General features: G+C 38.8%; 2 protein-coding genes across 3 annotated transcripts; one reads left to right on the forward strand and one right to left on the reverse strand.

The window, feature by feature from the left end:
• Window positions 1-1,656: 1,656 nt before the first annotated feature.
• sec61b (SEC61 translocon subunit beta) lies at window positions 1,657-6,919 on the reverse strand. Its single transcript, XM_008432623.2, has 4 exons — window positions 6,760-6,919; window positions 5,841-5,938; window positions 2,896-3,000; window positions 1,657-2,134 (listed from the first exon to the last, which is right to left on the reverse strand). The coding sequence occupies exons 1-4, from the start codon at window positions 6,760-6,762 to the stop codon at window positions 2,047-2,049; spliced, it is 294 nt and encodes a 97-aa protein (XP_008430845.1). The 5' UTR covers window positions 6,763-6,919; the 3' UTR covers window positions 1,657-2,046.
• alg2 (ALG2 alpha-1,3/1,6-mannosyltransferase) lies at window positions 3,488-10,780 on the forward strand. Of its 2 annotated transcripts, none has more exons than XM_081597372.1 (5): window positions 3,488-3,751; window positions 7,786-7,957; window positions 8,652-8,789; window positions 8,915-9,082; window positions 9,555-10,780. In XM_081597372.1, exons 2-5 carry the CDS (start codon window positions 7,787-7,789, stop codon window positions 10,293-10,295), a joined length of 1,218 nt encoding a protein of 405 aa, XP_081453498.1. In that variant the 5' UTR covers window positions 3,488-3,751; window position 7,786; the 3' UTR covers window positions 10,296-10,780. The 2 variants fall into 2 exon arrangements, with proteins under 2 accessions (XP_081453498.1, XP_008430844.1); XM_008432622.3 differs by lacking the exon at window positions 3,488-3,751 and adding an exon at window positions 7,094-7,330.
• Window positions 10,781-13,989: the final 3,209 nt, after the last annotated feature.

Below are 13,989 nucleotides of genomic sequence, written 5' to 3' on the forward strand. Positions count from 1 at the left end.
CTTTAACAGATGGTGAAAAGGGAGAGTCATATGGATGTTCAGACGACAAATCTGCATCACCTGCATGATGTGATCACATAAATACGGACACAGATCTCTGGGAATTGTTTCTAAATCCTTGCTGAATCAATGCTGGAGTTTGATGAATTGATGCAGTTCTGAAGGTAAACAGAGCTCCAACTCGGTACTATCTAGTTGTACCTAATAACTTGGTACAACTTAGTAGTTGTTGTGTCTGAATCAGAAGAATGCATGGCCCGAAGGTGAATTTTATGATGATTTAAGCAAAAAGCAGAAAACTTTCATTAATTTGAAATAAAAAGATTTGGCAGACAGAAAATGAAACCAAAAATCTATCCCAATCAGTCTTTACATTGTGTTTTAGACAGGAAGTAAATTACTTTTAAAACTTAGGCAAAAAAAAACTAAACAAAAAAACATTTAGTCGCTTTTATCCATATATGGATAACGTCAAGAAGCCTGTCACACCCAATGGGACTGAGCAAAAAACAACTTTCTTGACCAATAGAAATCTTGTTTAAGGCAAACAACAACCTAAAGTTGAGAGAAGACAGCTCAGTTTGTGGCGCACCCAGCAGAGACAGCCCAGAGACCAAGGAGTCGTTTGTGAGCATAAACTTTGTCAGGTTAGGAAAAGTTGCTCTTTTACAGCAGTTTACTTTTCAATCACCCTCTAACAGTAAAAAAAATTAAAACTCCAAAGAAATATCTGCTTAGGTTTGCAAATTGCATGGTTAAATAAATCTAAATGTTGCTTCTGCTTTTTCCATCTGGATGAACTTCAGCAGCAATGGTTTCTTTTTTTGAGTGTCTGAGCAAAATGAGGACAACATAAGAATGCAGCTGCATTCTTTGTATTTTACCTTCTCTTCTGTCAAAAACGTTTGAAGCTTTAATTTAAAGCGAGATTTTAGGATAGAAGATATACCATACAACAGACATGCAGTGAGTGGCGTGACTGCGTGTCCAAGATGGGACTTTGACAGGGAAATTACTGCATTACTGTTAACCTCACATGTCAAACATGGGCAGAAGGAGAAAAGTAAGACTTGCACAATAACCTGGTGGGTAATACTTGTCCGTACCAGAGTACAAATAGTGAGCTGAACCAAAGCATAAATTATTTTTAACCAGGATTTTTGTCTTTGGAAGTACCTAATGTCACAATGGTCATTTGAAATGCAGACAGACTGGACTTGCCACAGAGAGCTTTTAAATTACACCATCAGATGCCTGTTTGTTAGATCTCCAAGCTGCTGCACTCAGACATTTTTCCTGACTTCTTTCTCCTCATTAAACACTATATAAAGAGTGGCACTCCAAAGCTAATCTCACTCTTCTGCACATTTCAGCTTTATTCTTTGCTGCCATGTGTTTGTTCTTTTCTTTCATGACTGAATAAGTCTTTAATTTATGGATCCAAGAATGAATATGACCATCATAAGATACAAGTTTGAACAAAATTGAAAAGCTTTGATAAATACTCCTTAAATCCTGGATAAAATGTCTATAAAAACATGCATTTTATTGGAAGTATAGTTCTAAAGTAACTCCGAGTCATCTGTTAGAAATATATGAAAATACATTTTGACAAAATGTTTGATCTTCTAGAAATTTGAAATAACCAACTCAAACTTTATTTTATTTTTTTTATTGTACAACTTTACAATCAATTTTTGTACAAATGCTGTTAACAAAAAAATGAAGCTCAGGCTATGAGGAAAAATGTTTACAGGGGGCCTGAAAACACAAATGTCCTCCATGCAGCAGGAGCAGGAAAACGTGCTGCTCCCGACTTCTGAAGTCTTGAGGTGCGTCCTCAACGCTTCGTCCCTCTGACCTCGGGAGTAAAAGCTGCATTCTGGTTACCATAGTCTGATCCAGATTCAGATGGTGAACTAATATGGCCACAAAAGTCCAATTTGAGAGTTGTAGTGATGGCAAAGGAGGAAACGTGTTCGTTTGTTGTTTGGTCCAGGTCCAAAGAATTAAGAAGCCGAGATGTCGGATGTCTTCAGGTGGAGCTTAGGAGCGGGTGTACTTCCCCCAGATGTGGAGCATGAAGACTGAAGCAATAAACAAGAGGCTCATCACCAGCACAGGTACAGGGCCGCTGTCAAAACAACGAGACACTGATTAAAACCCAGATTAACACACAAATCCCATCACTTGCAGTTGCTCCAACCAGGGGTGAGCATCTGATTTTATTGATGAGGTTTGGAAACGAGGAGGGGTTCTCATCTCTGAGAGCGAGGAGGGGAGGGGCGGAGGAGTGCATTGCTAAGTAGCAGCATTGCCATGCCAACCTCTGCCTGCGCTGCCCCTCCTCCTCTCCCACCGCCCCCCTCCCGTCAGAAGGCTGTAATTGAGTTGACCTTTCAGAGTGGATCCTTTAATGAAGCTTTGAGGCTGGCGTCTAATGCAGGAACAAACACGCACTCGATATACACCACTGTATGGCCGGCCTGCCCTCCTTCGACTGCTGGAGAGACGCACTCAATAACGACCACGGCACCATTGATCAGCCGCGACTGTTTATGGCCAGGAGACGGGATGTCTTCGCTAATATCAGAGCCGAGGATTCAGCAGAACATAAGTTGGAGGATCAGAGTTCTCCCAGCATGCACTGCGCCACCAAATAACTGCGCGCACGTGAAGAAGGTCCCAAACTCGGAGGCATCAATTGTTTTAGCAGAGAGTCACGTCTGCCCAATTTCCTGTCACTTAACGTCCCAAGAGTCGGAAATACTGAAGATTAGCACCTCTAAGTGAAGCATGTCAAAATGTCAGACTCGATATGCGAGTTTATAGGAGCGATTCTTCTATAGAGGGTGTTTTTATTTTATTATAAATTTTTTTATAAGTGGTACTCACACTTTAAGGCCTGGTGAGTCTTCAGTGTAGAAGCGCCACATGCCGCCGGTGCCGGCAGATCCTGTAGTCCTGGCTCCGCTGCGTGCGCCGCTGCTGGTAGCTTTTCTAAAAGGAGACATAAATGAAAAACAACTTCAATCCACCTACTATAAAAACATGTTACAAAACACATTTCATAACCAGCAAGAAAACTAGTTAAAAAAAAACAGATCTGTAAACGATAGTTGTACAAGCTACACTCCTGCTATCATTGGCATTTAAAAACCATTAACAGTAAATAAAAAAATATATATATTCAGAATTTAATCTTAATATAACTAGGAAGCAGACTGATTCATGGCTGCTTTGCTTGTGGACAGATTAAACAGAGGTTAATGAGGTAATGAAGAGGATTGGTGGTAATGGGTAATAATGAGAGAGAAGCTGCAGCGAGCCTTTTGATTACACTTTGATTAAGTCTACATGACAACATCCATCTACTTTAATCGATGAGGGGGGGGGGGGGGGAGGGGCACACAAGAACTAACCACCTGAAACCCGATGCATTTAATAAAAAAAAAAAAAAAACGGCTGGAAAGTAAGCAGTAGGAGCAGGGCTTTTTACTTTCACTTTTTCATGCAAAAACAAGAGTCAAAATGAAAATGTCATCAGAAAGAATTAAAATAATAATATAACATCTATGCATTTGAGAGAAAAAATAAATAAAAGTCAATATTTTGATGGAAATGAAGGATAACTGTCCAACAATCTGTTACAGGTGGCAACTTTCAATTTCAGAGTAAGAAGACCCAACCATCAAAGACGTCCTCCACTTTGACGTTTGGATTGTGAGAAGCGACACAAATTTGACTTCAAGTAATTTTCCATTTTCCACAATGATAACATTTTATATTATAACTGGTTTAAAAGCAGCAGGATAATCAAAAATTTAATTTTTTCCAGATTTTCAAATAAAGCTCCCATGTCTTATTCCAGATTTACCCTGTTATTGAAATGTTGATTTGAATACTAATTTGCAGATTAGAAAGAAGGTACAAACGAGTTATACCTTCTTTATATGTTAAAACTTCAACTTGAGACTTTGGACTAGGGCTCCACAAGATCTCAATCATCATCATCTTAACTAGCAACATCATTAAAGAAAACCAAACAGGATAGAGTTTCTTAGAAGAAATTGTTTTGCAAAATTATATAATCATTACATAAAAAAAAAACTTTATTTGAATGCATTAAAATGCAACTATATTTGAATGTACACCGTTGGATTTGAGTTGAACAGATATGACTGTATTGGAATGAATTGATATAAACTTAATTTAATGCTTATATAATTACACAAATTGAATCTTGTAAAGAACGTCGAAATGATTTGGTGTGAACTGGCAAGATTAAGCGTTAGTGTGAGCATTATTAATATCACCAAAGATTGACTGGAATTCACTATTTACTGGAGATCACATTAAAAGTAACATGAATTTAAGAATTTATTCAGACAGTTGGACAAGGAACAGCACCAGACACAGACGATTAAGTCCAATATACTAAAAGTCCTGTAGCATCATAATGACACATAAGATGAGTGAGAAAAACATTGACATATGGCGCAATATTAGAGATGCACAAATATAAAAATTTCAGCCGATATTAACATTGCTGTTATAGCTGGTAGCCGATATCCATCTATTTCCCTTCCTCTCTACACAGTGAAGAAATAACGAAACAGCTGACACCGATTCTCTACTTAAGTTAAACACTCCACAATACTTCACTGGATCACCATCCCTGTCAAACACGACTACCTGGCGAACCAAACTCCCCACAAACGGCAACAAGATGCAAACAAACATCAGTTGTTACCATGGAGTCTCTACCTGCCTCCAGTATTTACTTATAGATGTCAATGCAGATTTATCATGAATACCTACAACATATTGCCAAAATATTCAATAATACACATCAGTGTAATATAAAGTGCATCATCCAACTGTAATTTTGACACTTAGCAACTCTGTAAATAATACTGTAAACCTAAAACTAGTGCTAGTAACGTAGCACCAGTTTTGGCCCAAAGTAAAGTGGGAATCAGATGTTCTACTGAAGCCTTTGTCTAAACCACCCAATAAATTCCCAACCCAGCATCGGCCAGTTACTGGTATCAAGTACGACCCATAATTGAGGGTTACTGGAGAAAGTGCCTGAGGGAGCAGAGTTTTCTCCAGCTGTTTGGTGGATTTAAGGTATTTTCATTCCCTCACAAGATAAAAAAAAAAAACAAAAAAAAAAAACTCAGCAGCTTAAAAAAATTTGGTTTGTAAAAAGAAAACCAAACAGTTATTGAGTGGAGACTAAAGAAGCACCAACACCATTTTAAAGCTACAGTTGCCAATCTATGGCCGATACGCCTCAAAGCAGCCAACTACAAGCCGACTTCCTGAGCAGATAGCCCAGCTAATAAACCCTCTAAAATGAGCTTGCTCTACTTTTCTTACTCCATTAAGACCAAAACCATCACATGGTAGGATCATGTTCTCCATTTAGTTGGTGTTAATTTGATATCACAAACAGGTCATTTTACAATATTGATCAGCCATAGTTTGGATGGACATACTTTATTAAACAGCAAAACAATTCTTTGTTTTGGCGTAAATTACAGAGGAGCCAGTAATGTGAAAAGATTGTAGCAAGAACAGAAGTTATTCTGTTATTATTAATTGTATAAATTCAAGATTAGACGCTAACAAATGAGCCCTTTTTTTTACCTATGTAGTCCAAAGAAAAACCCTGTTTTCTTTTAAATCCCGGAGTTAAACAATAATGTAGACATGGATTGTTATACCTTACACTAGCCTTTGCTGAAACATGTCCCCATACAGAGAAGAGAAAGGAAAGTTTCTTGCATAAAAATTCATATTTTAGACATAACTGTAAAGTTTAGACTACATACCTTTGCCTGACTGTAGAGCCTGCAGCCCGGGGAGCCACTGTTTTACTGGGGGAACGGCTAGACGCCCCGACGTTGGTTGCACTTGCGGCTGGTCCAGGCTATAACAAAAAAAAAAAAAAGATAAATATGAGTGAGGTGAAATAAATGTGCTTTCCAAAAATTTCTTTAGTCAATTACTGTTTCAGTATCTCAAAGCCATACCTTTTAAACAACAATATTAGAGGGTTCAAAACGTGTATGATGATTTTTTAAAAATAATATTCTAACACAAGATTTCATAAAAGTAAAAAAGTGCAATATTACAGACCAGTGACGTACCAACAAACAACATTAACCAGAGTAATGATCGCAAAAATATTAATTTGGTCCCAAATATAATGTTACAGAAGAGGATTACATGTGTACTGAATGAGTAAATATTGGTTTATTTATACTTTCATAATGTTGAAGACTAAAGGCTAGATTACAAATTAAGTCATTCTGGAAATCCAGTATTTGTGAGAAAGTATAGTTTTGGGAATCTAGCATAAGCTGTCTAATCCCCGTATTAAATGACAGAAAAATAAAATCTATCCACCTGTACACATGCCTAATGGGGCAAACCAGACATATTCAATTATAATAAATCATAATAAAATTTAAAGCACATGCCTTCACTAGAACAGGTTTAGTTTTAAGCCGTAGCACTGTGATTACAATTTAACCCTCAACAGCAATTGTAGTCTTGTGATTGGTTATATAATTAATGTTAATAAATTAAGTATTATATAAGGAAATCGTATAAAAATTGTATGAATCTCTAAAGAATGGCCACGTCCACAGCTAACCTGCTAACTACAAAACGACCACTGGCACTAAATGAATGTAACTAGGCTAGCTAGTTAAAATACACATTTTTAGATGGAAATAAGAAAATTACCATTTTGTTTTATATTTCTTGATGCAGGTCTAAAGCGGGAGCCTCCTTTGAATCTGATATCCACGTCAGAAAAAACGCAGATTGTGAGCAAATTGGTCAAAACTTCTGAAGAGAGCTCACAAAGCTGACGTACGTCTAAAAAGGGACACGAAAGCTAAATTCAGGACCAGTGAGGGCGACCGAGTAGAAGCCTGACTGACTGAATAGATCCAACACAAAAAGACAAGAAAAAAAATAAATTACACAGCTTTATGTTTTTTATTTTTAATGATAAAAAATTAACTAAAACTTTTTCTTAATTTAGAAAAAAATATGCACATAATAAACTACCAATTGTTGAAAGGCAAATGACTGTTTCTCCTTGATTATGAGAGAGACGTGTCTCACAAGGGTCCACTGTAGGAAACTGACGCCATTGCGGTTCAAATGGGGAACTCAAATGAGTTTAAAGCAACAGTGAATCGGAACCAAAATGGCGGCTCACTGTCAGTTCTTCATCATAGTGGTGGCTGATCAGGCGAGCTTAATCGATGGTTTCTAAAACTGAGCAAGGTAGTGGAGAAATTGAAAGGTAAACATTTACGTATTTCATGTTTTGTTGAATGTTGCTTGGACTTTTGGTTGCAACAGCTCTCGTCAGGTTATGTGAATTTAGCAAAACAGTTTTGAGCCAGTGTCAATAATAGCACATATGTAAAAACGCCAAACTTTGGCTGAAGCAACCCTTTCATCCGTCAGTGCATTTTTACTTTAACCTATAATTAAAGACAAGCTAACTCTGCACGAGTTTATATGACGTGTTAAATGTCTGAGGTTTGCTTCTTGTTTTAAGTTAGGATTTTATTTTAAATAGCTCGTTTGTATATTTCAGTTCTGATTACACAAAAGTCGTAAGATTGACATTCTCTTATTTCTTTTTATGTAGTGGGGTTTTGTTTATTTAACAGAAAACATAACTTTAACTTTGTAAAACAGTGTTTTAACAAAATGCATACTCTAAATTCACTATGTTATTATTATGTACAGAATGGCTCGGGTGGTGTTTCTCCATCCGGATCTTGGTATTGGAGGTGCAGAGCGACTGGTGGTTGATGCTGCTGTTGCCCTAAAGTCTCAAGGATGCAGTGTTCAGATTTGGACCGCCCATTATGATCCAAAACACTGCTTCTCGGAGACCCTAGACCCAGATCTTCCTGTGGTATGTTAAAACTTATCTTGGTGTGTTTTTAAAAATAAATAAATACAAGAAACGGTACTGCTTAGGCTTACATGCACTCGTCATCTGCTGGAAAATCTTAGATATTTTTTGAACTTTTCCAGAGTTCGGTGATGATGCAACATAAAACACCAATTCGCTTTAAAAATGCATTGGTGCACAAGTTTTAATTTAATTTTAATGTAGATTTTCTCCAACAAGCTGAAAATAACACATTAGGGTAAAAAGCTATGCATTCTCATTATAGTTTGACTTTAAAATGTCTGCTTGCAAGTTAAACTTCAGTCACACTCTTTGAATCTTTCAACAAGCTTTTGGAATCATTTTGTCTGCTTATTTTGCCCTTTTCTCATAATAATTGGTAGGACTCATTTAATGCACTTGGTTTATTTGGCTTTTCAGCATCAGGTATCACTTTTTTCAGTAGTGTTAGATCAGAGCCATTCCATAAGTGCAGTATTGGCTTGCTTTATCTCCTCCAAAACATGTTTGGATGTGTGTTTGTGATCAATGTCTTGTTTTAGCAGCTGATTCTGGCCATGTTTTAGCTCCATTCCTGTTTTCAAATACTCTGAACAGATTTTGTTCTTCCTAAAAATACATCCACGTGTTTAAAAGTAAATATTCAAGACTTTCAATGGTCCAAATTTCTTTCTTAAATGTAATTGTATTAAAGGTGTGTGCTGGCGACTGGTTACCCACCAGCGTGTTCGGCTACCTGCACGCTCTGTGTGCGTACCTCCGTATGATTTATGTGGCCTTCTACCTGGTCTTTCTGAGCGGTGTGGAGTATGACGTCATCTTTTGTGACCAGGTGAGTTTATTTAAGCCGCCAGTGTCAGATCACTAAAACTCAGAGGTTTCAGCAGTGACGTCTTCTGTTTTGCATCAAATCCTATGGCTTAACACAAGTGTACATTTATTTACTTTTTTCTGTAGGTGTCGGTGTGTATACCGGTGCTGCGGTTCTCCCGACGCAGGAAGAAAGTTCTGTTCTACTGTCACTTTCCGGACCAGCTGCTGACCCAGAGGAAGTCAGCCCTGAAGAAGCTCTACAGAGCTCCTATTGATTGGTTGGAAGAACGCACCACTGGCATGGCTGACATGGTAATTAAGATTTAAAAAATTGCTTCCTTCCATAGGACTCTGATTTAAACCTCTGACAAACCTTAGGATGCACTTCATGTTAAAACCACACATAGTCTTTTTTATCTAATTGTAGCATAAAATATTATCAAGTATAGCCAAGCAGAAGCCAAAAACTAAACTCAGTCCTAGAAGGTTCCAGCCGTAGTTTTTTCAGGTGATTTACTAACCGCTAAGGTGAGTCCTCACATCTTGTCTCACCCCTTGTGGGAACCCCTTAAAGCTGAGAGACTGCAAACAGAGACCCCAGGATGTCTTTATGGAGTGATGAAGTCAATGGAGTGGTCATTTATTAGAAAGTTATTGCACTGGATTTTATTTTCAGGTATCACAGTGAAAGGAGGGTGAAGATTAATGCACAAATGAAGGTCTTCAAGCTTTCATTTGTAAAGACAAAAATGTATTTGAATGTATTTTTTATTTCTATTTTCAGATTCTAGTGAACAGCCAGTTCACTGCAGGCGTCTTCAGGGAGACATTCTGCAGTCTAAACCGCGTCCAGCCCGACGTCCTCTACCCGTCCCTCAACACTAACGCGTTCGATCAGATGTCCACGGAAGCACAGGGCCTGCAGGGTCTGCTTCCTGAGGGAGTGTCCCACCTGTTTCTGTCTCTGAACCGATACGAGAGAAAGAAGAACCTGGGCCTCGCTCTGGAGGCTCTGGCGGTCCTGAGATGCAGCCTCACGCCCCCTCAGAGAGCGGGTGTTCACCTGGTGGTCGCCGGGGGCTACGATGACCGAGTTACCGAGAACGTCCAGCACTACAACGAGCTGACTGAACTGGCCGAGCAGCTCCACTTGCGTGACTGCGTCACCTTTATGCGCTCTCCCTCTGACTCCGTGAAGGTGGTGCTGCTGCAGACCGCCACCGCAGTGCTGTACACGCCCAGCAGAGAACACTTTGGGATCGTCCCTGTAGAGGCCATGTACTGCAGCTGTCCTGTTATCGCCGTGAACTCCGGGGGGCCCCTGGAGAGCATAGCTGACGAGGAGACGGGCTTCCTGTGCGAGCCCACGGCCGAGGCCTTCTCTAAGGCCATGGAGAGGCTTATCAGAGACGCACGCCTACGCAGGGACATGGGACAAGCTGGGAGGAGGAGGGTGGAGGAGAGGTTCTCTCTTCAGGCTTTCTCAAACCAGCTCTATGGGTATATCGTCCAGCTGAGCAAGTGATGGGGAAGGAGGACGAAAACTGAAAATGTGGAGCTGAACAACATCTCAAAAACAAAAAAAAAATCTTACTGTTTTCGGTGTAGACTCATCAAGAAATGGAAGTCAATAATTCATTAATATTGATAACAATTACTAGTGATGGGAAAAAATATTCTGGCAGATTATTATGGGAAAATGTCTTTCTCCTCTGGCAGATGATTTCACTTATAACTAGTACTTTTTTGTTAATTTTAAGCAGTTATTGACTTAAAACAAGCTCCTATCTGGTGCTGAAAAGTTAATTATGAGTCAGTTTTGTCTTGTTTCAGGTGTATTCAAATATTTGTACTAGAAACTAGACCAAAAACATTAAGATTTTGTGTGTTTTTGTCATGTGAATGTTACTGCGCTTAACTTTTGCTTTGTTTTAATTTCCAGGATCCTTAAGTGTATTTTTTGTGTGTTTTTTTTTTTTTTACACATAAAATTATGTTGAGCAAGATTTCTTTAAACTTCCAGTGGTCTTTCTTAGAATATGAATTTAAAGCTTTTCCACTCATTTGAGTCCAGTATGTGTCGTGGTCATGACTGGACAGAAAATGAGCATTAAAATGAACCAAAGTCCAAAAAACAACAATGAAAGACCTCCAGAAAGGATGAAGAAGTCAGTACCAGTTTGAAGGATTACAAGAATGTCTGCCTCACTGAAAACGCAATATAAAGAGCGGCTGGAAACTTTTGCACAGGTCTGTATGTGAACTGAGCTGGGTGTGTATTATTAGTACTTCAAGGACAATTAATCAGCCTTCCCCATGAGAGGTTGCTGCGAGGCGCGAAAGCGATGGAATCCGTGTACCAATTAAGAAATGAGAAATTAGTTTACCTGTCCTGTTGCCGGAAAAAAATACCGCCTTTGAAGGTGTCTGTGTGTCTGGAACTGTGGAAAAAGTGCCGCAGCGTGGCAACCGAGAGCCTGGGAAATGAGTCTCCAACGAGGATTGATTATTGCGTGAAATGTTTTGCACTGTTTGTGTGTATTATTATTATTTTTTTTTTCCTCCCCCTTCCACGCACATTTTGTTTTTGTGTCTTTTTGAAGAGGAGCAGCGCAGTCATCACCGCATGCCATCGGGCAGCGCACAATCTCAGATCGATAGGTGGATGCTTTTCTGCTGTCCGTCCACAGCTTTGTTCCCCTTCCTGTATTCAGAGGACGCTGGTCTGTTCGTGACTCCTGCGGCTGCAAAAAAGGGCTATTAGCAGATGATGGAGAGTTGGGCTTTATTAGATGGGCAGTGAGCCTGTGTCTGGGTCATTATCAACGAGGAGAATAGCAGAAGGTCATTGTGTCTCCGCGATGGCCTCCTCTGGCTTCCTACTGTATAGAAATGCTCCTATTGGCATTCTTGAGGTCTTAATAAACAAGAAGACACATAGTTTCCCCATCTCCAGAGTCCCACTTCTGCTGGTGCATTTGTTGGCCTTTAATAGACTTCTGTAAGGATTTTGTGGGGGAGTAAGCAGGGACAGATACATTGTTAATGCTGTAAATAAAACATTCCAAAAAAAAAAAAAATGCCATCAAGGAAGTTTCATTTTGCTCTCATTTAATCACTGAGGGACAAAACACAGAGGATCTTAACTTTGTGCTTCCATTCGCTGTTGCATTATCATTTGGAGAGTCTGAGTTGTTTCTGAATGAGCTTCATTCTTATTTTTGAAGGGGATCTGTTGGGAAAAACACAGTGAAATTAAGATGTTTTTAGTGTTGCTTAAACAAATGCATGTTATTTTCCTGTGATTTTTACACAGATCTCAAAACTAAAAAGCAGTCAAAAAAAGTGGCATTTCTTACTCAGCAGTTGCATAACATTGAAAACATCTATTTTCTTATTAACTGTATGGAGAATCAAAAGTGCCACAATTTATGTGCTTCATTAGTTTTGTTAAAAAAGACCAATATAAAATACAAAAGAAATGTCATTGTTACACCTTTCATAAACTCATTAATCAGTTTGCAGCGTATCATAATTATTATTTTTTTAAATCCTGCATTAAATGCAATGAGGGGTTCCCCACAATAATCTAGATGATTGGCATGAAGTGGACTTCCTATGCAGATTAACCAATCAGATTAGAGCAGACTGATGGACTGCATTCATCATTGCTTTATGGTTCACAGTGACAAATTAACCATGATTTGAATTCAACAAGCTTAACAAATATTGCATTTAATTATTCAATCAAGTAATTAATTGCAATAATGATATAGTTGGGCTTTAGTTTATGGAATACATTTACTTCTAGTTTTATTTAAATTTAATTATAATATTTAATTTTGGCATATTTGACCCCTCATTCGTTGGAGACAACGTATTTTTGACTTTTTTTTTCCTTTTTTTTTAACCAACTATTAGAACCACATCAAGTATTTTACCAACCTGCTTGCTCACAGCGTGCCCATATTGGACAAATGTGGCAAAATGCTTGCTGTTGAAGTTGACCAGATCGTACTTGAACTCTTGATGCAGGAAAGTCTCGCAGCGACGCCAGACTGTCTCCGGTGGAGATGCAGTCAGGTTGTGTTTGTGGTTGTTGACCCTGATGCGAGTCCCTGCAGGGACTCGGATCTCTGGATCTCTGCTGATTCTGGTTTCCTTCAGGACCCGACCGCCTTTAGATTTAGGAGCCATCTGCTGAAGGAAGCTGCGGCAGGCCTGCTGCGTCATGTTTTCATCTGAAATTGAGACAAATATTTTTCACTAAAGCAAATTTACCATATGACGAGAGGTAAGAACAAATATCTTTTTTTTAAATAGTTCAAATAAAATGTGGAATCATTTAATATTTAAAGTATCTTACCTCCCACCCCAAAGTGGATGACATAACCTTCTCCAGTACTTGCAGTAGACACACCCCGATCAACCTGAAAAGAAAAATAACTCTGAGAGAAATCACAGCTTTTCTGTCACTTTTATTGTGGCACATTGTCTTTTGCCTTCAAAATTATAGCCAGTTTTTTCAAGACTTCCTCTTAGCTCATGAAGAAAGCAGCATTTTTTAAAAATGTTTTGCATGTTAAAAAAATATCTAACCTCTCGTGTTGCGATTTGGGAAAAACTGCTGCTCCAGTTTCCTAAGCGGTGCATAGCTGCAGGCTTGATGTCATCTGGTCGACTGTTTTCCTGTGAGTGGGTTGTGTATCATCTGACACGCGTTCTTTAGCACCAGATACCCTCAGTTGTAAATGCTTCAGGATGATATTGGGCCTAATAATTAACTTTTAAACAGCAATGTGCTCTATTTGTGTTTATTCTACCAGGTGGACACAAACAGCCTCAATGTAAAAAATGTCTTTCTCTTGCAGATCTCGCTGGTTTTAAGTAATTCGTTAAGTTTTCAGTCCTCACGTCTCGAATTGATTCAGACGTTCCTTCACAGTCAATTTCAAAAGCTGGGAGGCGCTGAAGCCGACGTTGTGGCCACTTGTTTTCCACAGCTAACAGGTATTATTTGTCCCCGTTGGTCCAATTAGTACCGCTGACTATGATTTAATTTAAAATAAATACCAAGATCCACCATGTGGAATATTTCAGATCAATTAATTTATATGAGCCTGGCGGGTTCAGATTGCTAATGTTTTCTGTTTTAATAATCAGCTGAGGTTTATTGTAGGAAAAGTAAAATCCCACTTTCACACCACTGATATTTGCTT

The sequence above is a fragment of the Poecilia reticulata genome, chromosome 16 (genome assembly GCF_904066995.2).
Source record: "Poecilia reticulata chromosome 16, P_reticulata-male-v2, whole genome shotgun sequence".
Classification (NCBI taxonomy): Eukaryota; Metazoa; Chordata; class Actinopteri; order Cyprinodontiformes; family Poeciliidae; genus Poecilia; species Poecilia reticulata.